This window comes from Pteropus alecto, unplaced genomic scaffold, assembly GCF_000325575.1.
Source record: "Pteropus alecto unplaced genomic scaffold, ASM32557v1 scaffold3, whole genome shotgun sequence".
Taxonomy (NCBI): Eukaryota; Metazoa; Chordata; class Mammalia; order Chiroptera; family Pteropodidae; genus Pteropus; species Pteropus alecto.
Genome location: NW_006442484.1, coordinates 46862028 through 46887146, shown reverse-complemented (window position 1 = coordinate 46887146; position 25119 = coordinate 46862028). Strand labels below are relative to the sequence as shown.

The 25119-nt window shown below is 31.4% G+C and overlaps 1 protein-coding gene across 1 annotated transcript in view; it reads right to left on the bottom strand.

The window, feature by feature from the left end:
• AGPS (alkylglycerone phosphate synthase) overlaps positions 1 to 25119 on the bottom strand; it is a 117858-nt gene that overhangs the window by 58011 nt on the left and 34728 nt on the right. The window contains exons 4-10 of the mRNA XM_006921234.3: positions 24159 to 24279; positions 23990 to 24064; positions 20045 to 20116; positions 18422 to 18501; positions 14873 to 14953; positions 5303 to 5428; positions 3169 to 3277 (exon numbers count right to left, since the gene is read on the bottom strand). Coding sequence (XP_006921296.2) covers positions 3169 to 3277; positions 5303 to 5428; positions 14873 to 14953; positions 18422 to 18501; positions 20045 to 20116; positions 23990 to 24064; positions 24159 to 24279 — 664 coding nt within the window. The remainder of the gene's footprint in view (positions 1 to 3168; positions 3278 to 5302; positions 5429 to 14872; positions 14954 to 18421; positions 18502 to 20044; positions 20117 to 23989; positions 24065 to 24158; positions 24280 to 25119) is intronic.

Sequence of the window (25119 nt, the reverse complement as noted above, 5' to 3'; positions counted from 1 at the left end):
GCCTCTAGGCAAAGGAGGAAACAAACTACAAAGGCAGGAGAGAGGCATCAGATTTCTTTAAAACAACATATAAAATCAAACCAACAGTGGAGCAGCATTTTCAAAACACAAGGAAGTAAAGTGTGACCCAAGGATACTATATCCACTCAAGCTGTCCTGCAAGTATCGGGTCACAAAAACACCCAGTTTAGAACATTTCAGAACTCATGGGATATACAAACGTGCCTTTCCTGAGGAATCTAGTAAAGGATGAGATTTATTTAACCAAAGATGATTAGTAAAACCACACAAAAGACCTGATAGCAAGCATTTCATTTTTTCATTCTAGAGCAAAGGCTAAAGGGTGGATCATGGATTAAGAAATGTACTTTTAACCAATTTTCTAATAAGAACGAATCATTATAAGTTACTAGTAAATTCCACACATAGGAAAAGAATGCAAAGCATTTCAAATGATTTGAATATTTATTATAATTTTATTATGCTGATCATGTTATAGCACTTAAAATGAGAAGCTGCTTGTTGAAAAAAATTATTATGAAAAAGTCATAAAACAAAAAGACAAAAACATTAAACTTAATGTGGTTAGTCACATGTGGAACCTAGTAGGGAAAATAGGCTTTTTAATGATGATGCATTCGAGATTGTCCTCAGATGATTTAATTATAGCAAAATATTTCTAAAGCTCAAGGAAAAGTTTATGGTTCTCATTTAAGGCAGAGAAGGTTATTTAGATAGTTCAAAATAGAAGATAAAATATTTTATAAAAGAATATGATTTTACAGAAATTACTTTTCTGAACATGCCGTCCTCCGGCTTATATTAAGATGACTCTATATCCACATACATACAGAAATAGGGATTAGAAAATCACAAATACACTTATAAAGATCATTAATGCCAAAATAATAAATAGTCACAATAGTGATAAATTTAATATTTGCTGAGCACTTACTAAATGCTTATAAACTGCTTAGCAGAATCTCAAATAATCCTCACAAAAAGCTTATAAAGATGGATACTTTTATTATTCACATTTTATAGCTGAGGACATTGGGCATAGAAAATTACCTAATTTTCACAAAGTCACAGAAATTTAAGTGGTGAAACCAGGACTGAAATCCAGATCTGACAGATTTCATGGTTCATGCTCTTAAATTATGGCATTCTGCATGTGTATTTATAATAAGAGCTCATTTAAATACAGTAATCTATCCTAGAATATATTTTTTATAAATCATATCTCTTTGTTTACTTTATCATTATAACGACTTTGCCTTCCTAAAATTTATTCACTAATTTACTATTGAGGAAGGTAGTCTAGTCTTTTAGATAACATTCAAACTATTTAAAAAGGCATAAAAGACCATATTATCTCTCCAACCGCCCTATAACCATTGCCATTCTGCCCCTAGACCTGCTGCCCACTTCACCCTACAATTAAATCTTATGTTCCCATTATATTAAACAACTGGCTCTTTCTCACTTCCAAGCCTGCCCACATGCAGTTCTCTCTGTAGAACAACTCCCTCCCCACCTTATTCCCTCAAATCTGTCAGGAATTATTTTCTTTTTATCAACTTTCATGGACCACTTCAGGCATGGCCTCTCTGTGAAGACGTCTTAAGTACCCGTTAATGTGACCTTTGTCTATATTTTTTCCTGTGTTTATTTCTATCAGAGAATTTATCATACTGTATTATAATGGTCTATTATTACCTGTGTCCTGAGTGTGCCAGCACAGTACCTAGCAAAGAGAATTTTCCAAATACTAATTGATGAGATAAAAAAAATGTTTGATGTGGTTACTTTTTAAAATTAAATTTATTGGGCTGACATTGGTTAATAAAATCATATAGTTTCAAGTGTTGATGTTACTTGAAAAGATATTTTATATTTATAGAGTTGACTCCAGCAACATATAAATCTATAGTATAATTAATAATTATCAGCTTTAATATCTAATTGTTAACCTGATATGTGATAGCAAAAAAGTTATATTCTTTTATTTAACTTTTAGATGATGTAACAGTACAAGAAGTTCCAGAATATTTATTAGAGAACTATATTATTTGAAGGAACTTAACATTTTATATTTTTCTCATTAAAACTTTTCTGTTTTTCCATAGAAGAGTATACTGATCAGAAAAGGAAGAGAGTATAATGGGGTGATTATCTTGACAAAGGTTTGTCACTAAGCTATCCCACTGGTTATCAACTCAGTAGTTGACTTCTAAGAGACGTAGCTTGTTACTTTTTCCCTCCTTGATGTTAGTGTCAAAGATTAGAATTTATGCCCCAACATCCTAGTTTATTATATGGCTGTTTTTTTATCTATGCATACAGCTAAATGTTTCCAAAATATTTTCTTCAGTTTGTACCACCTTCTGAGGTTAGTAACAAATTCCTCTGCTAATTCAGAAACACTTGTTTTATCTTATTTCTTTGAATTTAAGGAGTAATCCTTTCTACCATTATATGAATTAAAAAATAAACCCATGATCATCTTAACCATACAATTTATAGTGTTTACATAACAGTTAGTTGGTTAGAAGGTTAGTTTTTTTCCAGGTTGGTATAGGAATTAAATGTGTTGGATAAAATAGAGAACTACACTTCAAGTAGCCCAAGTAAAGGATATTACTTAAGTAATAAAAAAATAAAAGACCAACAAGTTTTAAAAGATATGTGAATAACAGAATCTTAAATTCTATTTCTTAAAATAATCAAATAGCAATAACAAAAGACATAATTGTAGAAAGACAAGACAAAAAAAAATACTTTATCAGTCCTTTCTCCCTATTATTCAGACAAGATTAAAAGGATATTATAATATGCTAAAGCAAACCATTTTAAACCCTAACAAGTACTTTTCTTAATATTATTGATTAAAAACTCTAAAAGAAAAATCAAATAAAACCAAAAAGACCAAGCTGTCTCTAAAACTATAAAAAAGCAAAATGTAAGAGGAAGTTTAATAAGATGTTCCTATAATAAAAACTTAATGAAGTACTAAATTAAAGTAATAAAACTTTTTAAAAATCACCATTCCTTAAATATATAAAATGTGTCTTTCTTTCAAAGATCTGATACCACAACATCATAGATTTTCACAAAACTGAGTCACTAAGCTGTATTTTTTCATAATAAATTTGCAGTTATATTTACCTTCAGATCCCATGATGAAGTGATGAATATCAGGGCCTGTTGACATACGAGGTCCTTGACAGCTTTTTTCTATTATACCTCTAGGTGTTACCATTTTTATATGAACCACCTGTTTAATACAATGCACGATATAAATTCTACACATTTGTTAGTAAATGTTGTGTGTGTGTGTGTACACACACATCCATATATATTTATATAAAACACTACTTTTTAAATACTGGGGTAAGTGATAAATGGTGATGCCCTTCGGAATTCTAATATCTTTTAGCAATTCTTAGACTAAAAGTAAATTTTATAAACTTTCAAAGAGGAACAAATCAGCTATGATTCTTATTGGTTTAGGTATATTTATCATCTTAAGAACTGAAAAGCACAATTCTTTAAACCAAATTTAGTCTAGGATTATTCATGTGGCAAAAAACTGAAGGATGGATAAAATAAACAATGATCATATTTTAATAGGTTCATTCTTTCATTTATTTAACAATATTATGAAAAAGTATTATTCATGTCAAGCACTGTTCTAGACGCTTAGAATTCTAAGAAAAAATTCTTCTTGCCTTATCTCTTCCTTCAACTTACCTAATCTGCCCATTTAGTAGGAAACAGTGAAAAAAAACAAAGTATTAATTATGATCAAGTCAAAACTAGAATGAAGAGGGAGATCCAGTGATTGAGTTAAAGAGAGGGAGAGAGACATGTGTTTGATGTATCTGTGAGATATGCCTCACACAGGTGAGAAAGTAAGTATATTGAGAGAGGGGGTCACTCAAAAACAGTTCCTAAGATCTGAATCAGCAATGATTAGGTAAAAATCTAATACATTTTTAGAATGGATTTTGGACAAATGAATAAAAACAGTTTATGCACTGTTAAAGAAAATAAGCAGAGGACATCGATAAGAAATTTACAAAATAAGAAATAAAAATTGCCAATGAGATCATTTAAAAGTTTACATTCACTAGCAATTAAATAAATAAATAATTAAAAGACAAAATATGGAGTCCAATAAAATAAAGATTCTCATAGTGCTAGTGGGAAAGTCAATTGGCATAAAATTCTTATAAGAGCAATTTGGCTGTAAGTATTCAAAGACTTAAAAATGTATAAACATCTTTATCCAGGATAATATAAACATTTAAAAAGTATTAATAACATAAACACTTAAAGTCTTAAATTGCTGGGTGTTAACTATAAAGAACCAAAATTTTCATTAAAGATTTGATATTTCTAGCAACAAAGATACTGATGAAAATGTTGGAACGTTAGATTTGAAAAGCAAAGCTAAATAGCTCTAAAAATAATGTTAGGAACATCGACTTTAATGGTCTAATAAAAAGTTATTTTGAATTGTTATCAAAATATTGATAATAAGGGAACTAACATTTATGAAGCACATACTACACACCAGGGACTCTGCTAAGAGTTTTCATTTTATGTTCTTCACTTCTTATAATAATTCTATGCAGCGATTATCATTATTTTACATAGGAGGAAACTGAAATTTAGAAAGGTGAACCAATTAGCATAAAGTCATACAACTAATCACTGAAAAAGCTACAAATGGAACAAATGATACCTAATTCCTAACCAGAATGCCCATAGTTACACTAATATCACAATAACTCCCAGAGCACTGGCACTGGATCAGCTAAAGCAAAATAGTGTGCACATAAAACATTAGATATTATACTACTGCTTACTAGAACATTTTCATTTGGGCTCTTTAATTCTATATAGAAATTTTTTTTTCCAGCAAAATAAATTTAAAATCTCCTAAAGCAAAAGATGTAGCAATGACAAGATCACCTAAATAAACTGACTAAAATCTTGGTGGAGTTGAAGGTTGAGGCTCCATGAGGCTTATAAATAATATTTATATCTTTTATAAGTCAGATATTATGAAACATCTATAAAGTTCATTAGTCATTTGAAAAGGAGCGCCCTTAAGTAATGATCACAGTTGTGTCTTTTACTGCTTCTATTATACATAGCTGACATTACTATAATCAAAAGGGATATACTTCTGGGGGGACTTTACCATTCTACTCAATTTTTTAAAGGCTTTAATCACTGTATAATAATCTCTATATACTAATCAATTATTAGACAATAACTAGAAAAAATTTACCAGGTCTTCGATATTGCCATAGATATTCTTCTTCATGCCTGATGCCCGAGTAGATACCCATCCTCCCACAGTGCTGAATTCCAGAGAATCTGGTTCATGACCTGTACAATAACCACTTTCTTTAAGCTGAAAAACAAAAATGTAATGTTTTACTAGTGAAAATGGTCCTATTTCACACAGCACTCAACACATTAACTCTTCCTACTTTAAAATTCCCATATGTCACTAGAATTTGGACTCATTAAAACCTACATAGAAAAAGAAATACTTTTATAATACTGGTCAAAAAATTTTTAAGCTTTTGTCTAGAGGAAAACTTTACAAAACTGAAAAATGTGGTCCAAAAGACAGTTGAATTTTCTACAGGTCTACTAACCAATCTTACTCTTTATATACTTCTATTTTTAAAGCCAACTACCCTCCCTACTTTTTTTTTTTCCACAAAGAGACCATTTAAATACTTATGGAGATCAGATTATGCTTAAATAACTGCCAATTTCACCTAAACACTTTCAATAAATAAAGTACTTAATCTCTTGTTCTCCCTACCCTAATATAATATGCAGCAGGCCTGCAGAAAATCCAAGCAAATTGCCTGTACTTAATTCTCTCAAGGAGTCATGTGTTTTAATGTACAGCCATCTGGCTAGGTTTCCTGCATGTAATACTGTCATTTATTTGGAATGCAGATCATGCATTCCTGTACATTAAATAGTCACTTGTTTCTCATTTTTCTATATTAGCTTGGCTTTGCCATCTGCACAGCACCTGAGGTTGAATGGATGCCCTTTACTGCAACAACACCAAAGCCATTCCACTGAAATCATTTTAAAGACTCAGCCATCTCATGTCAAACAGTACAGACACCACCATCTGCATACTCACTGTCTACTGCACTCAAGCCTATCAATCTGTGTTGACCATTTGATAATCATCCAGTTAAGCAACTGCTTCAATTTTTCAAATAAGCCATGCATAGATGTAGAATATGTCAGCTATGTTTGAATCTATGTATTTAAATACAGTATGAAAGCTGTAATCTAAAAATCAAGAGCCTGTTAGGTTAAATATAATTTGTTAGCTCTTAAACACAAGTAATGCAAATTATTTACCTTTTCTAGTTTTGTTGCTAAGGTTTAAAAATACATCAATTGTTACAAAATAGGATTTTTTTCACTAAATATTAAATACATTTATTTAATTTTAAGAAGTTAATAACCACCTACAAGTAGGTAGCTTAAATAAATGACTGAACAGATTATAATAAAGATTGTCTAACTTATATTTCTTCCCTAACTCCCAATCTATATTCATATTATTTGCTCCCAAAAGATTACTGTCACTCAAATTTTCTAAAATTAGGAGAAGAAAAAGAAAAGGCATTCATAGAGAACTTAGATGTGCTAGGCACTGCACAGGGAGTTTTCAAATATTCTCATGACAAAATCTCCATATTACCAATACAGAAGAAACCATTTAACAGACATTTAAAACTATTTCTATAAGTGCATCTAGAGTGCTAAAAAGTACAGACAAGTGAGAAAATTACCCAGAACCAGAGAAAAAAATAATCCAAAAGGATCAGAGAATAGCCTGGGAGAAAATATTTGCACAAGATACATCTGATAAACGACTGTTACTCAAAATATACAAAGACCTCTTAAAAGCCAACAATAAGAAAACAACTCAATTAAAAAATGGGCAAAAGACCTAAACAAATACCTCACCAAAGATAGCAAAAAATCATATGAAACACTGCTCCACATCATACGTCATCAGGGAAACGTGAATTAAAACAAGATACCACAAAACACTTATATGAATAGTCAAACATCAGAACACCGACAACATCAAATGCTGGTGGGGATGTGGAGCAATAGAAATTCTCATACATTGCTGGTGGAAATGCAAAATGGTACAGCCACTTTGCAAGACAGTTTGGTGGTTTCTTATAAAACTAGACATCTCTTAACAGACAATCTAGCATCTGGGCACCTTGGTATTTACTCAAAGGAGATGAAAACTTATGTTCACATAAAAATCTGCACACAGATGTTTACAGCAACTTTATTCATATATTGCCAAAACTTAGAATCAACCAAGATGTCCTTCAGTAGGTGAATGAATAAACTGTGGTACATCCAGACAATGAAAAATTATTCAGTGCTAAAAAGAAATGAGCTATCGAGCCATGAAAAGACATGGAGGCCCCTTAAATGCATATTACTAAATGAAAGAAGTCAATCTGAAAAGGCTACATACTCTGTGATTCCAACTTTGTGATGTTCTAGAACAGGTAAAAAACTATGGAGACAATAAAAAGATCAGTGGTTGCCAGGGATGGGTGAGGAGAGGGATAAACAGGCAGAAGAATTTTGGGTAGTGAAAATACTCTGTATGATATTATAATGATGGATATTTCATTATACATTTGTCCAAACCCTAAGATAAACTATGGACTTTGGGTAATTACAATGTGTCAATGTAGGTTCTTGATAAAATATCTACCATTCAGGTAAGTGATATTAATAATGCATGTGTGGGGGCAGGGGGCATATGGGAAATCTATGAACCTCCCTCTCTCTTTTTATTGTAAACCTAAAACTGCTCCTAAAAAAAGTTTTTATTTTTAAGATAAAATAAAGACATTTTCAGACAAAGAAAGTAGAAAGAATTCATCAACAGTAAAGATATATTAAAAAGAAGTTCTTCAAGCAATAGGTAAATAACATTGGATGGAATTAAGGGTACCAGAAAGGATAACTAGATGGGTAAATATATAAAAAAAAATTTATTATTTAAATATCTTTAAAAGATAATTGTTTCAACAAAAATAATATACTGTAGGCTTTACAACATGTAAAAGTAGAATATGACAATAATAGTACAAAGGAGGCAAGGAGAGAGGGAAGTATAATATTGTAAAGTTCTTTATACTAAACTCTGAAGTGTTATAACTTGAAGGTAGACTGTTTTAAATTAAAGATGTATACTATAAACCCTAAAACAACCCTTAAAATAATAAAAAAAAAAGTTACAGCTAATAAAGGAGATAAAATGGTATAAAAATATTTAATCCAAAAAAATAAATAAAGTAGAAAAGAACAACAACAAAAAATAAAGTAGAAAAGAACAACAACAAAAAATACAGGGGGAAAAGGGGCAAGATTACAGACTTAAACTACGTCAATAAACCACATTTAAAGTAAATGGTCTAACACTCCAATTAAAAGGTAGAGATTGTCAGGCTAGATGAAAAGGAAAAGGCCCAATTTTATGCTTCTATAAGAAAAGCACTTTAAATATAAAAACACAAATCAGCTAAAAGTAAAAAGAATGAAAAAAAGAAAAAGAAATACCATGTTAACAATAGTCAAAAGAAAACTGGAATGGCTATTTTAATATCAGATTAAGTAGATTTCAGGCCAAAGAATATCATCAGAAAGAAAAAGGGTCATTTCATAATGGCAAAATGGTTCACTAATTTAGAAGTTATAACAATCCTAACCATTTATTCCCCTAATAACAGAGCTTTAAAATATATGAAGTAAAAACTGATAAAACTGCAAAAAAAAAAAAACACAAAAACTACAATGATAGTTGGATGTTTTAATTCCCTCTCTCAATAACTGATAGAACAGAAAATAATTAAAAACATCAAAGGCCTGAACAACATTATAAATCAATTTGACCTAATAGACAGATGATTCTAACCAAGAGCAGAAGACACACTCTTTTCAACTGTACATGGAACATTTACAAGATAGACCATATTGTGGGCCATAAAAGAAGTATCAATTAACTGGAAAAGATTCAAGTCATATTTTTTCTAAACACAATAGAATTAACATTGAAATCGATAACAGAAAGAAGTATGGAAAAATCCCCCAATCATTGGAAACTAAATAATAATTTGTACATACTCATGGGTGAAAGAAAAAAAATCAAAAGTAGAAAATATTTTGAAATAAATGAAAATGAATGGACATATCAAAATTTTAGGATACCACTAAAGCAGTAGTTAGGGGAAATTTACAGTAGTGAAAGCCTAAATTTAGAGTATTGAAAACCTAAAAGAAAAATAATAAATGTCCCCATCTTCTACCTTAAGACACAAAAAGCATTTGACAACTTTCATTGCCAACAAAAGATCCCTGCAAACTAAGAAGGAACTTCTTCAACTTAATAAAAGACATCTACCAAAAAAAAAACCCCTTATAGTTAACATCATAATTAATGGTAAAGGACTGAATGCATCTCTCCTAAATTAGGAACAAGACAATGATGTCCACTTTCACTTTTTTTTCACCATTGCACCAGAGGTTCTAGCAAGTGCAATCAGGTGAGAAAAGTAAAGGCACACAGATCGGAAAATAAGGAGTAAAACTGTCTTTATTCAGAGGTCATGATCATATATGTAGAAAATCCGATGAGAGCTACAAGAAAACTTTTAAACTAGTTAGTGAATTTAGAAAGGCTACTAGATAGATATAAGATCTCTATAAAAAAAATCAATTGTATTTCTATATATTAATGAAGAACACTCGGAAATTGAAAATGTTTTACCATTTACTATAGCACCAAAAATATATATAATACTTAGAGACAAATATGATTTAAAAAATATTAAAGATCTGTACACTGGAATCCAAAAAACACTGCAGAGAGAAATTATATACCCCTCAAAACTACAGATATTCCATGTTTGGGTCAGAAGAATCAACATTGTTATGATGTCAGTTTTCTGCACATTGATGTACAGAGTTAATGTAATCCCAATCACAATCCCAACAGGCTTTTTTTTTTTTTTTTTAACAGAAATTGACAAGTTCATTATAAACTGCACAGGGAAATGCAGAGAATCTAGAACTGCCAAAACAACTTTTATAATAAAGCTACAATAATCCAAACAGGATGGTACTGGCATAAAGACAGATAACATTGATCAATGGAACAAAATAGAACTAGATGCACATATACATAAACAACAGACTACCCTCCCTCAATGAAAAGAAGGATAGACTTCTCAACAAATGATGCTGGAATAACTGGATATTCATGTGCAAACAAGAAAAACCTTTAATCCATCTCTCATACCATACACAAACATGAACTCAAAAATCTTCAAAACTCATCATGTGAATACAATCTAAATGCCCATCAATAAATGAATGGATAAAAAAGATGTGATTACATACATGCATATACACACAATGGAGTATTATTCATTCATGAGAAAGGAAATCTTGCCATATGTAGCAACATGAATGAATCTTGAGTATAATACGCTAAATGAGGTAAGACAAAGACATGTACTGTAAGGTATCACTTACATGTGGAATCTAAAAAAGTCAAACTCGAAAGAAAGGAAGGAAGGAGGGAGGGAGGGAAGGAAGGAAGGGAGGAAGGGAGGAAGGGAAGAAGGGAGGAAGGGAGGAGGAAGAAAAAGAAAACTCATAAGAAACAGAGCAAAATGGTGGTTACTAGGGGATGGGGGGTGGGGGGGATAAGACTGATGTTTAAGGGTGTAAACTTGCAACAAGTAGTAAATAAGCCATGGAGAGCTAACATACAGTGTAATGAATATAGAAAATAACACTGTATTATAATCATCAAAATTGCTAAAAGGCTAAAACTTAATTATGCCAATTACTAAAAAGGGGCAATTATGGAATGTGATAGAGGTCCCAAATATCGCTACAAAGGCAATCGTATTACAATATATAAATATACCAAAGTAATACATTGTACACCTTAAATTTACAAATTATGTCAAATATATTCAATTTAAAAAACTCATCAGCGACTTGAATGTAAACTAAATCTTATAAAACTTAAATGGGAGAAAATCTTTTTTTCATAACCCAGGTAAAGCAAAAGTTTCTAGATATGACAACAGAAGAACGATATACAAAATTAAAAAATAACATGTTAGACTTCATCAAAATTAAAAACATGTAGCCTTCCAAAGATTCTGTTGAGAATGCAAAGACAAGCTGCAGGCTGGAAAAAAAATATTCGCATATATCTGAAAAAGGACATATCCAGAAAATATTTTTTAAAAACTCTTGAAATTCAGTAAGAAAATAAACAACACAATTTACAATTTGGGCAAACAATATGAACAGACACTTCACCAAAGAAGATACATGGATGGCAAATAGCCCTAGAAAAGATGTTCAACATCAGAAGTCATTAGAGAAATGCAATATTAAAATCACAGTGAGATACCATTACACATGTACTAGAATGACTAAAATTTAAAAAACTAACAATAACGAGTATTGGAAAGGATGTAGAGAAACTGGAACTCTTACACAGTGCTAATGGGATTATAAAATGATGTAATCAGTCTGGGAAACATTTGGTAGTTTTTCAAAAAGGTAAACATATACTTACTATTTGATTTAGCCATTTCATTTCTAGACATTTACCCAAGAGAAATTAAAGTATATGTCTATACAAAGACTTGCACATGAATGTTCACAGTAACTTTATTTGTAATAGCTAAAAATTGGAAATAACCCAAGTGTTCAACAAGCAAATGGAAACTTGTTGAACTGTGGTCAATCTACACAATGGAACACTACTGAGCAATAAAAAGGAATAAACTATTGATATATGCAACGATATGTGTGAATCTCAAAATAATTATGCTTAGTGAAAGAAGCCATACTCTCACTCTCCCCCTGCAAAAAAGTATATGATTTGATTTTAATAAAATTGTAGGACATTCAAACAAATCTACAGTGACAGAAAGCAGATCAGTGATTGCCATGGGCAAGGTAAAGGTAGGTTGGAGAGGATTATAAACAGGCAAGAGGAAACTTCTGGAGTTGGTGCATATGTTCATTATCTTGATTGCAGTGACGGTTTCATGGTTGTATTTATCTATTGGAATTTATCAAGTTGTACATTTTAAATGAGTGTAATTTATTGTATGACAATTATACCTCAATGAAACTATTATAAAACAACAAAATAAAAACAAATGACTACAAGGGTTTTAGCTCAAGCTGCCCAAAGAACTGCATTTCCATCAACTGAGAATGAGAAGTCTACAGAATAAGCAAACTGTGGAGGAAAATGGAAATTAAATTTTTAAAATCTTGAATTTATTTGGACATTTTGTCTAAAATGTCTATTAGATATGCAAGTGGAGACATCAACTAGGTATCTGGATATAGTAAGTCTACAGTTCAGGAAAGAAACCTGACATGATGATATTAATCTGGGAGTCTTCAGCATATAGAAGGAATATTTCAAGTCAACTGTGCTTGAATGAAGCAGACAGTGCTCAATAAAAATTAGTGGAATGATAGAAGTTCTAAGTACTTTACATTATTGACTTACTCCATCCTACAAAAAACCTTATGAAACAGGAAGTATTATCTCTGTTCCATAGATTAAGAAACTAAGGCACAGGGAAATGAGCCCCTAGGCAGGAAAAAACGTCATCACATATCTCCAGACTATTAACTAATAAAATAAAGTAGCCAAAGATTTAAATTTAGTAAGCCTAGAAACAAATTCCCAAAATCCATAACTGACATATTAGTGACCTCCTTTATAGATATTAAATTCAATGTCATAAACAAGTTAAAAAGATTAAAACCTGTGCTACCCAACTACTATATTTGTGTCATTTTAAAACTTCTAGAAGGAAAAAGCAGGATGTTTTAAGCTGGTTACATCAGCTGAAGCAGAAACTGAAGGACACAGAAGTTTAAAAGAGGAAGAACTTGAACTGAGCAAAACAGATATAGAAACTATATTATTTTCTCTTAGAGGCAAAAAATAAAGTTCTATATTGGCATTTAGAGAAATGAACTAGTAGGTAAAATATCAGAAGTTCCTAGTCTAGGAAAATTTTAATTTTAATTTTAATTCTAACCTTTCAAAAGAAAAAAAAGAAAGAAAACTCAGGAAGGTTAAAATACTACATCAAATATTATAATAAACAATATAACATTGGAGATATAAAAGGCTACTTTTTATTATAAAAAATTATTATGCTGATAATACCTCCTTCAGGCATAATGGAAGGCTAACACAGGACTTTTTACAGATTTTTTTTCATTAAATATTATTAGTCTGCCCACTGAAGTGCATTATAAACTATAATAATTAACAAATCTAATTACCTTGACTTATATAAAACCTTGACTTATTGAAGACCTTTAACAATGCCTCAACAAACATGTTCCATTTTATTCCAGGTCTCTCTATCTTACTGCATTAAATAAAAAATAAAGACAATGAACAGTTTTAATACTTTTTTTCAAAGTTTTTCATCTAGAAATTTTCACTGGCACATCAACTTTATCCAACTCTTTACCAAGAAGGAAAAAAATAAAAATAAGATCAACAAGCATGTCATGTACCCCTCAATGTCCTATTAAAAAGAGGGAGGTGGTCTCTGTAACCCAAGTTGAATAAAGTGGTGAGTACATCACTAAGAAACTAGACTTTCTAATTTTTATTTACCAAAGCTGAGTTACAGTCATCTCAACCATTTTTGAAGAGGTTGAAGGAACCGATACGTTAATTATTACCTGCTTAGAATCCATGAAAGAAATCTAAAATTTTCCAAAAATTCATTAGGATCCCCCAAAAAGTATATAAGGTCTCAACGAAAGTATATAAGGATCCCCCCAAAACTATGAGTTTCACTAACTATATGAGATGACCAGTTATTAATGAAATTATACACTGAAAAATTCAATAAAGAGCAAATATCAACATTTACCAAGTTGATATAATTTATCATCAACTTCTGAGAATTCTACATCCAATTTGTTCCACTGTGCTCCATTCTTACTACTTTATTTCAGGTCACTCACTATCAGCAATTGCCTGAATTATTGCAGCATCCTTCTAACCTACTCTTACATGCCCTATCCATCTTCCACACAATAATCCAAACTAGCTAAGCAGAAAGGTAAAGTTCAAACTTCTAAAATGGGCTTTATATAAGGCCCTTTACAACCTGACCTCTTTTGTGTTTTCCCGTCTTTATCCTTTACCACCACTCTATGTACACCCACTAAATATACAAACACCAAGAATATGTGTTCTCCCATCTACACACACTAGACCTGAGCTTTCTTCAGCTATCGACAGGCCCCCCAAAGCAAGAGTTGCCTTTAAAGCCTCTGCACATGCTGCTTTCTGACTGGATTGTTTTCCCCAACCCCATCTCTTTTTTTGCTAATTCTTACTTATCCTGAAGTCTCATTTTAAATGCTGCCTTCTCTGAGAAACTTTCTTTGTCCAACTCTTTTCCTCCTAACCCCATTTGATGAGTCACACACTCCACATTTAGCCTTTACCTAGGCTTCTCGCTGAATCGTAAATGTCTATTTATCTAACTCTTTGTCATAATATAACACAAGCTATCCAAGGGTAGGGAATGGTGTCTTATACATTACTGTGCCCTCAGCATCTAGCTCAATGCTTGACACACAACAGAAACTGAACAAATTTATTCAGTGAATGTATTGTGAAAGGTCCTTCATTCAGATGAGACACATAGCAGTTTTGAAAATCTATATTAAAAAAATAACATACCTGTCTTTCCAACTCTTGTCCTGTTATGCCAGCCTCTACATGAGCTGTCAGATTGTTCTCATCAACCCAGAGGATTCGATTCTGTTGCAAAGGAAGAAAAAAGTTTTCTCTATGATCTATTAACATTTTCTCAGGAAATATAACTTCCTACCTCAAAGCAGTAACTGACAAGAGAGTAATTCAGCAAGTAGGAATACCCACACCAGAAAGCTACACTTGTCTCTGAGTATACCACATGAAAGAAATAGGAACAAAGGGAGCATATTACACAAGAGTTGTTTTAAAACATAGATCCTGTCTTTATTCAAATATTAATTAGAATTAAACTCTACCTCTTACATTAGGCAAATTATTTAACTATGCTTAGTGTTTCCTCATTTGTAAAATGTGGATAGTAATACCTACTTACAGGATTGCTGTAAAAGTTAAGTGAGATACTACACATAAAAAGCTTAGCATACACAGTTCCTGGCATTCTGTAAATACTACCTGCACTACTGTTGATAGTCAGTAATCATATCTAATTTAAGACTATCAGAAAAGGGATGCCATGAGATTAGAAAAAGACACTTGGCAAAGACATTTTAATACAGTAAATGGCATCAATGCTTTACTTTTAATGCAAAATAGGATCAAAGAGGCCAGCTAGAAAACAAAGCACAACCTGGCCTCCTGCCAAAAAGAACAAACTGAATATCATCTGGCTCAACTTACCAAATGCATGACTGTAAAAAAAAATGTTTTTAATATCTTATTTGACTTAATTTTATACATATATGAATCTTATATTATCTGGTTGAGCAACCAGATAATCTTATATTATCTGGTTGAGCAACCAGATAATATATAGGATCTTCTTCTGGATCCCAGAGAAGCTTTCTTAGCATTTTGATATGTTCAATTTCATGGCAACAACTAATACAGACAAAACTAGTTAATAATAAAAAGGAAGGAAGGCAATAAATACAAAAATAAGTCTGCCTATATTCCACATTTGAACACAAATAACTGCACTGCTTAATTCACAGGGCTATGATAAACATTAAATAAGATGATGTCTGTGAATGTACTTATTGTTCTATGTTATATAAAACTATCATTATAACTGTACTCTCAAAATAAGATAATAGTAATTTCAATATAATTATGGCAAAATCAGGCTTTTGGTCTCATGGCAGCTAAACGAAAGGAAGTTTTAAATTATAAAATAAAAAGAATTTAGTAATCTGATGGTACCTTATACTACAATAACTACAATAAAAACAAGAATCAGCAGATTGATTTTTGAGGCAATTATATACTTGTGCTAATTATATGCCTTGTATCTACCAGGGTTTCAAACATGCTTTTGGAAGAACAAAGAAACTAAAGGAAACAAAGAGAAAAAACACATTTATAGGCACTCACAGAGAAACCTAAGGAAAATGTATTGGTTACTCTATTACATCCACTATATATTACCCCACAAAAGTTAACAATAAAACAAAAACTTGTAAGGCCAATAGTATTATCATTCATTCATTCATTAGTATTATCATCCATTCATTCATTCGTTTATTATGGTGACATTGGTTAACAAAATCCATAAGTTTCAGCTGTACACTTTAACAGTAAGGCACATATATGTTTACACTGTGTGTTCACCTCCCATAGTTAGATTTCTTTCTGTCACCACATATTTGACTCCTTTTACCTGGTCTACCTTCCCCCTTCCCCCACCTCCCTCCTTCTGGTAACCACTAGTCTATTGCTCATGTGTATTTAAGTAGAAAACTGACACAACTAATTCTAGTCATATGTTGTACATACTGTATCAGAAGTACACTGTGCACGGTCATGCAAGATATAACTTACTGACTTCAATGTAAATGACAGTTATAAGGACCACATATCCATCATAATATTTGAAAGAGTTGAATGTTAAAAGGAGTGAACATGAACAGGACAAACAAACAGAGACTCATGGACATGGACAATGGTAGCGGGGAGGAGTAGGGAGGAAGAGGAAAAATTTAATCTTCACAATAACCTTCTGCAGTATTACTGTCTCCATTTTACACATTCAGTAACAGATTCAGAGGTAAATCTGTATATAGTAAGGTAAAGACTCAGAATTTCAAAAACATTCCAAATCCTATTCCAGAATAGGCTACTTTTAAGCTATCATCAAAGAAAACTGCCTTTTCTTAAAATCTTGGATAAGGACAAAGGTTGATGGGTAATTTTATAGTAGAATAATCAGGCTGTTATTACCTAAACTTGCTTATCAATTTTAGCAACACTAAAAGTGGACAACCAGGCTATTACGTACCTCCTGATGTGATGTGACATAGAAAAACATATTATCTATGAGATACTCCTGCTTAGAATAATACTAAAAGCTATGACAGAATCTAACTAGATTTTATATCTAACTTCAGGTTTAGACACATACAGAGCCTTGAAGAAGAGTTAAATGGCACCAAGAAGAAGCAACAGAAAAATTCAAAATATGATATGATCTACACTACAAATAGCCTAGTTTTCCAAGTCCGTAGCATTTAAAAGGGAGAACAGGGCTTCATATAAAATGAAACGTAGGGAAACAACCAAAAGCTAACATGGGCCTTGTCTGAATCCCCATTTGAACAAATGAACTATAAAATAAAGATAATTTTGAGATGGCTAGATAATCTGAATGTGGACAAGATATTAAATGACATAAGGATTTACTTTTAACTTTGCCAGGAGTGATAATGTCCTTTTAAAAAGAGACATTATCACTCCTGGCAAAGTTAATGTCCTTTTAAAAAGAGACAGTAAGACAGTAAGAAAATGTCCTTTTAAAAAGAGATACACAGAAACATTTAGGTGTAAAGTAGCATAATATCAAGATTTGCTTTACAAAAAGTAGAGAAAAAAGAAAGAACCAATATGGCAAAATATTAATAATTATTTAATCTAGAGAATGAGTATATTATTCGCTCTACTTTGGTGTCTGAAAGAATTTCAAAGTTACCAAAAAATTATTTTTTATTGTAATGGAGGAATATGTAACCAAGAATACTGTTGACTATATGAAAGTTAAGTTCATACCCAAATTAAAACTTTAGCATGCCACAGTGTACAACTCTTAGACCTCAAAGAGCCAAAATTTCAAAAAATAATCCTATCATTAAAACTAGCCCCTCTATTCTTCCACAAGTGAAAATGCAACAGCACTGGTAAAAATCTGGGAAACAAGTAAGTTTTGGTGATTCAAATTAACCTTAATTAATATGATTTGTTTTCTTTTTTAACAATACAAATTGGGTCATATATTATATCAATATTCCAATCCATGCTTCTTAAATCATCAATTTCACATGTCAATTTGGTAGAATCCAAGATATGTGCCTTATAGTAAGAGTGAGCTTAGCTTTTGGAGACTAAAGACAAAGATAAAATATGATAAAATTAATTAAAAACAAAATGGACAATACACTCTTTTTCCACAACAACTAAGACAGAGCCATAAAAACTTTTTTAAACCAAAAGCTATCTTCAAATATATCTTAAATGATCATATACCATTTGTGAAGTGTCCAAAGAAATAATTGTTCTTGTCTCATCTGCAGGACACATCAGCCCATATGAGACACTTGTTCCTCCTGCCAAAATAGGAAACAACAACTTTATGTTCAAATATTTTATTTTTAGCTACATATCTAGGGCAAAACCCTAATACAAAGCATACAGACAGGCCTGCTAGGAAAGTAATACCTATTTCTACTTTGTAAAATGTAATTTGTAAATGCTAACACACTAAAAGCAAACTCACCTTTATTTCATGCTGCATGCCAAAATGAAGAACTATTATGGAGCTGAAAGCAATGGGATATGGCTCCATCCCCTTCACTCAAGTGAAGCCCCTAGCAATTTGTGAAACTCCAAAAACATGATTAGAAAAGTTCTAAGCTAATGATTATTGTAGAATGATAGCTTAAAAGAGAAAAACACCCATCCTATAAAAACTAGAGACACCATTATCTCCCTTCTACCATAATTATGAGATTCATTGATCACTTAAAATAGTATCTTATATCCTTATACAAAAAGGCTTTAATCAATTAGAACATAAAAAAGTTAAAACTGCCCAGATTATATGATATTCAAAAACAAATTTGTATGTTCTTCAGTGAAAGTGATATTAATGTAAAATAAATAATACATAGATGTACTTAAACAATGTTTTCCTGTTTTCCATTAACATTTGTTGTCAAAGGAAAAATGATTTCTTGAAACCAATACAGAATACAGTGTTCCTAGTTCTTAACCATACTTGTATCATCATCATATGTCAGAATAAATTCCTAACTGGTACTTCCATAAGTTTTGAACAGAAAACATGTGGAAGTCACCTTGATACGAGCTTAAGAATTATAGGGGGTGCTGATTTATGAGGTTCAGCTTAATTTTACAAGGTGAGACCATGAATTGTTAGTTAAGAACATGCCTGTGCTCAGTAATCACAATTTGTTTGTCACGGTCATTTGAAATCAGGAAAATATTTCATTAATAGTTGCACTGTAGTATCTTTTTTGTATGAATTTAACAGAAAGTGTCAGCTGAAGAAGGAATCTGGAGCTTCTGAATTGCTGGGGTCCCATTTCCATTCCATCACTGCCAATTCAGTCAGTGAAGGCAATTTCCTTTGGCTTATATAAGTTGTTAAAACAATGTGGTTAATAAAAGATCAAGAAAGATCAAATTTGTCTTAAAATGCAAAATAATGTTAGTTTCCAGTATTAAAAAATTTTGTTGATTTGGTCATCAGATCATTTACACTGTATTGCATTCCTCAAAGGTTTATGTTGGGTATATTTAGCCTTTGAAAAATATTCTCTCCACAAGGATAATGGTTAGAAAGTAATTACTGAAATAAGAACATATTCTTATTTAGGCATTAAAGTCATGGCTTCAGTGAGGATCCATATGGAAAAGAGGCCATGCATTAAGGGTACATCACATCTCAAACAGTTTAGCTAGATCTACTCCAAACAGAAAGGAGCAGCATAAATCAACTTTTCAGAATGACCTTCTCATAATTATAGAATATTTGTTTTCAGTGGGATGGCACAAATATTTAAAATACAAATATTTTAAATAGAAAACAAATTTATATTATTAAAATTCAAAAGGCACAATACCTACCACCAATTGGTATGATACAAAGGTTATATTTGCATGCTAGATTCACAATCTTAACTACATCATCATGACATGCTGTTGGAAAAAAAAGGAAAATAAATTAATCACAGGAACATGAATAAAATCTGGGTAACCTTGAAAAATATGTCTAAAAGTTCTTTAGCATCTAAACTTTCCCTTCAATTATTCACTCATAAACACATGAAATAGCTATATTAAAACAACTGTTTAGTATTTACTTTTTTAACTTTTCATTTTGAAATAATTTCGTACTTACAAAATAGTTGCAAAAATGGTACAAAAATTTCCATCACCCAGCAGCCACAAATACTAACATCTTACATAACTATGGTTCAATTATTAAAACCAAGCAATTGACACTGATATAATACTATTAACTAACCTACAGATCTTATTCAAATTTTGCCAACTGTTCCACTAATGTACACTTTTCTGGACCGGAATCACACGCTGCATTTACTTGTCATGTCTCTTCAGCCTTCTTTAATCTGAGACAGTTCCTCAGTCTATCTTTGAATTTCATGACCTTGACATTTTTTAAGAACAGTGGTATTTCATTGAATGTCTCTTGATTTGAGTTTGTATGATGTCTCCTCATGATTAAATTCAGGTTATACATTTTGGCAGCAATTCCACAGAAGTGATGTGCCTTTCTCAGTGTGTTACATCTGGATGTGCATGATGGTTATACGGTACCTGCTAGGTTTCTCCACTCTACAATTACTATAATTAATGAGTATCTTGTGGGGAGATATCAAGTTTTTCATCATACTTTCACTGATTTTTGTATCCATTGATGATTCTTTATTCTGTTTTTTAAACTAATTTTTAAAATATTATGATATACCGTATATGAATTCCTTACTATTGTACATAACTGAAGGCTACCTTTGTTAGTGTAAAAGTTATATAAGTAACAAAAACTTGACTGAGGAAGACTTTAAATACCAAACAAGAGGTGCTAAGATTCAAGCTGACTAGCAATAGGGCATTAAGGAGGTGAACAACACAGCAAAGGGAGTATTTAGAAAGATCAATCGTCATATGCAATATGCAATAGCATAAAGAAGAAAGAGACATGAGATAAGGAAACCATGGAATAATTGAGTATTACTTACTAAGGGCCTGAAAAGGAAATAAAGATGCAAAGGAAAATATACAAAAGAATATCCATTTGTGAATATAAAAACACTGTTCTATGAAAGTTGTAATTATCATTTCTCAGGTTTGCTTAAGGCTAAGAATATGTCATTTGTATCATTCCAATTTTAATGAAAATCCATTTTTAAGGTTTTAGATTAAGCTTATAAAGTTTATTCTTTGTGGTAAAATTTTTATTAAATACCAGTAGGTTCCTTAATAATAAATAAGATACCTGAAGATGTATGTTAAAAACCTTTAACAAGACAAAACTATTTCTAAGACTGTTGCATAATCAGAAGCTATCCCTGACCATGTTATCTGCCACAGCACTCCCTCATCCCACTACCTACCCTATTTTGCTGTCTTCTTACTGTGTCTTATTTTTCTTTATAGCACTTCTCACCACTCAATACATTATATATTTACTTGTTAATTGTTTTGTCTCCACCCTTCTCCCAATTAAATTGTATGGCAATTGAGAACAGGGATTTTTTGTTTTGTTCACTGCTTATCTGCAAAAACTAGAACAGTACCTAGCATATATTTTCACAGACTTAAAGTTCTGGCATTTAAATCGCTGCAAATAATACATAAATACTAAATGAATATGTGATGTAATTTTTTAAATGTTATTGTGAAAGGAAACTATTTTTACAAGCATACTTACTGCATATAACATATATTGTATGAGTCACTAATTACTTATACAAACTAAATGAAAAGTCGAGCTGTCTGGTGACGAATCTTGCTTTAAAGATTATTCTAAATCAGAAAAGTTATATAAATTACAAGTTCTTACTCTTAGATAAGCCTTAGACATCCTATTAAAGCAACATGTAGAAATGAGATTTATTACAGCCAGACTTAAAGATATCCACAATGATAGATTTCCTAGAAATGTGTATGTGTGTGTGTGCATGAGCACATATGTGTGTGTGTGTGTCTGTGTGTGTGTGTGTATAATATATATGGTATATATCTATTCAAACTGCAAGATGAGACAGCCACCTTTACTCTATGGAATACCATGTTGTCTCAAATTGCCACATTGTGTCAAAACTTGACCTCATGCAAAAAAAAAAAACCTTGAACTTTATCAACAATAAAAAATTTACATTAAGGTTAAATAAAGGCCTCAGTGAATTGATAACCTGTTGGGAGACAAACTATTTCCAAGTCTTCATACTGGAAGACTCAACAGAATAAAATCATAAACTTGATTTAGGCACCAATACACTATTCATATAGTTTCTTGAGGTATGAATAAGACAGCAAAGGGAATACTTCAGAAAAATTCATGTCAATAGTGTATGGGAGGCTTGGAGGGACAAGAAACTTGGGGCATGAGAACCTTTAAAGCTACTGCAAAATTATAGCTATGAGCCAATAAGGGCCTAAATTAGACATTGGAATGGAAAAAGAAAAAATTGGAAGGTCAAAGTTGTGAGAGGATTTTACAGCATAAAGAAACTTTTGTGCAACAACTAACTCCATATGTTTCCAAAATCTGAATTTTAAAAAATATTTGGACTATTTAAAGCAAGATATATTCCCATTATAGTAATTCTCTTAGCATTTTAATATTCAGACACACAAAGAAAATACCCAAAAGCAGCAGAAAGTTCTATTCAAAATATATCAAAGGATAGTTTATTAGGTGGCCTATGGGAAATGAAAATTGATTAATTTTGCTTTCATTTTTTCCAATAAAATATGGAATGAACCTTCCTCAAATCTTCGTAGAGAAGTAGCCTAAAACTACTAAAAAATAGGCAGGCGAAACAAAAGCATTTCTTCTATTTGAGTATATGTTTTCTTTTTTCAGGAACTGTTAAATTTCTATACTAAACTAAGAGAGACAAAAGGCATTTCACACTATTCCAAGCACACAGAAAAAATATACATCACAAGTATAAGGAAAATAATTTCATCTCAGCTACATATGCTCTTGGATTTCCTCCTATGTATGTCACCTCTCTCCTATCCCCGTATTAAGGTACGATACTCAGATACTAGGATTTCATCTAAGAACTGAGAGTCCATGAATGAGCCAATTTTCTGAAAAATAAAATACTCTATATACTCTTTTTATAGAGTCAGAAGAGGAAAAAGTCAGAAAACCAATGGAACTTTTTAAAAAAGTAATTATGAACAGTAAGGAACAATATACCTGTTCTGCTTTAAATTTTCTGATAGAAGAAATGGGTATAAAGACTATATATATATAGTGCATCAGCAGAGTAAAATAGCAGAAAGATTGTCCATCCTCTAACTCAAGCCAAATCCCTGAATAAAATTCTCAAAATTTAATCATTTATATCAAAGAAAATATGCGTATTAAATAACTTGTTTTGCCATCTGAACACCATGTTTTTTTAGCCTGTAAGCTAAGATTAACAAATCACTATTATTAGTAATCAATTATTTTAATTAAGTTTATTTTAACTAATGATCTGAATATAATGTTATTGATAATTTCATTAAGCTTTCAAATTAACCAGATACATTTTTCTACTGATTTCTCAATATATTTATTTCTACTGACCTCTTAATATGATATTTGTTTGTTTATTTAAAATAAAGACTTAATTAACAACAACAAAGTCAATCTTTAAAACCAACAGTTTAGGACAATCAGATCAAGAATTATATAACCTTTAGCAAACTTTAAAAATACAGCTATCTATATTTTTTACAACTCATATGTTAAAAATTACATATTTCCAATACTAAATTTACTTAATTTAACAATAATTTAAGGATACAAAGAAAAAAAGAACTTACTTGGCCATAAAACTATATCAGGAATTCGCTGAAATATCCCTTCCCTGAGCAAAAATATCTCATGAAGACAGTGACCTGTTTTGTGGTTTAAAAAAGAAAAGGCAAAACATCTTAAATTATAGGAAACTTAAAAATTAAAAATAAATAGCGCTTAGATAAAATTGCTTACCATGAGCTCTAAATACTCGATCATCTGCTTCTTGTGAATATGAAATATTAGTTTCTTTAAGCTCATGAAGAAAATCTTCATTTACAATAGAAGGAGGTGTATCACTAGGATTTAAGGATGCCTAGAAAATAAAATTGGGTTCTTTGACTTATTTCTAGAAAATAAATTTTGAATACCTCTGTTAGGGAGCGTGACTGTAAAATGTTTTTATATCCAAACTAAGACAGAAACATAGGAAAATGCCAAATAATACATATGGAAACCAACTTTTTGATAGTAGCAAATTACAAACGGTCTGGTTAATCACATTCTGTAACATAAGTTATAGAAGCCTTTTGTTTCCTCTTTTGCTTCTAAGGCCCAACTTTTCTTATTTCTAAAGACTGCAGTCAAGACAGCAAAGTCTCAAATCTTCAATTTCAGATTAAGGAGACTGGGGTAAACCTACTTGACTTTTGTATTATCTTCATTTCACCTGTAGATAAAAATTTATCACTTCCTATATTTTGATTATGTTTTTCATTTTTTAAATTAATTTTTATGGTGACATTGGTTGATGAAATCCAGTAAGTTTCAGCTGTACACTTTAACAGTAAGACATATATATATTTACACTGTGTGTTCACCTCTCATAGTTAGATTTCTTTCTGTCACCACATATTTGACCCCCTTTACTCTATCTCCTCCTTCCTCCTCCGCCCTCTACACTCTGGTAACCACTAGTCTATAGTCCATGTCCATGAGTCTCTGTTTGTTTGTCCTGTTCATTTGTTGCTTTTGGGTTTATATCCCACATATAAGTGATATCATGTGATTTTCAACTTTTTCTGTCTGGCTTATTTCGCTTAGCATGATTATCTCGAGGTCCATCCATGCTGTCGCAAATGACAGTATTTCATTTCTTCTTATGGCTGAGTAATATTCCATTGTATATATGTACCATAGCTTCCTTAGCCAATCA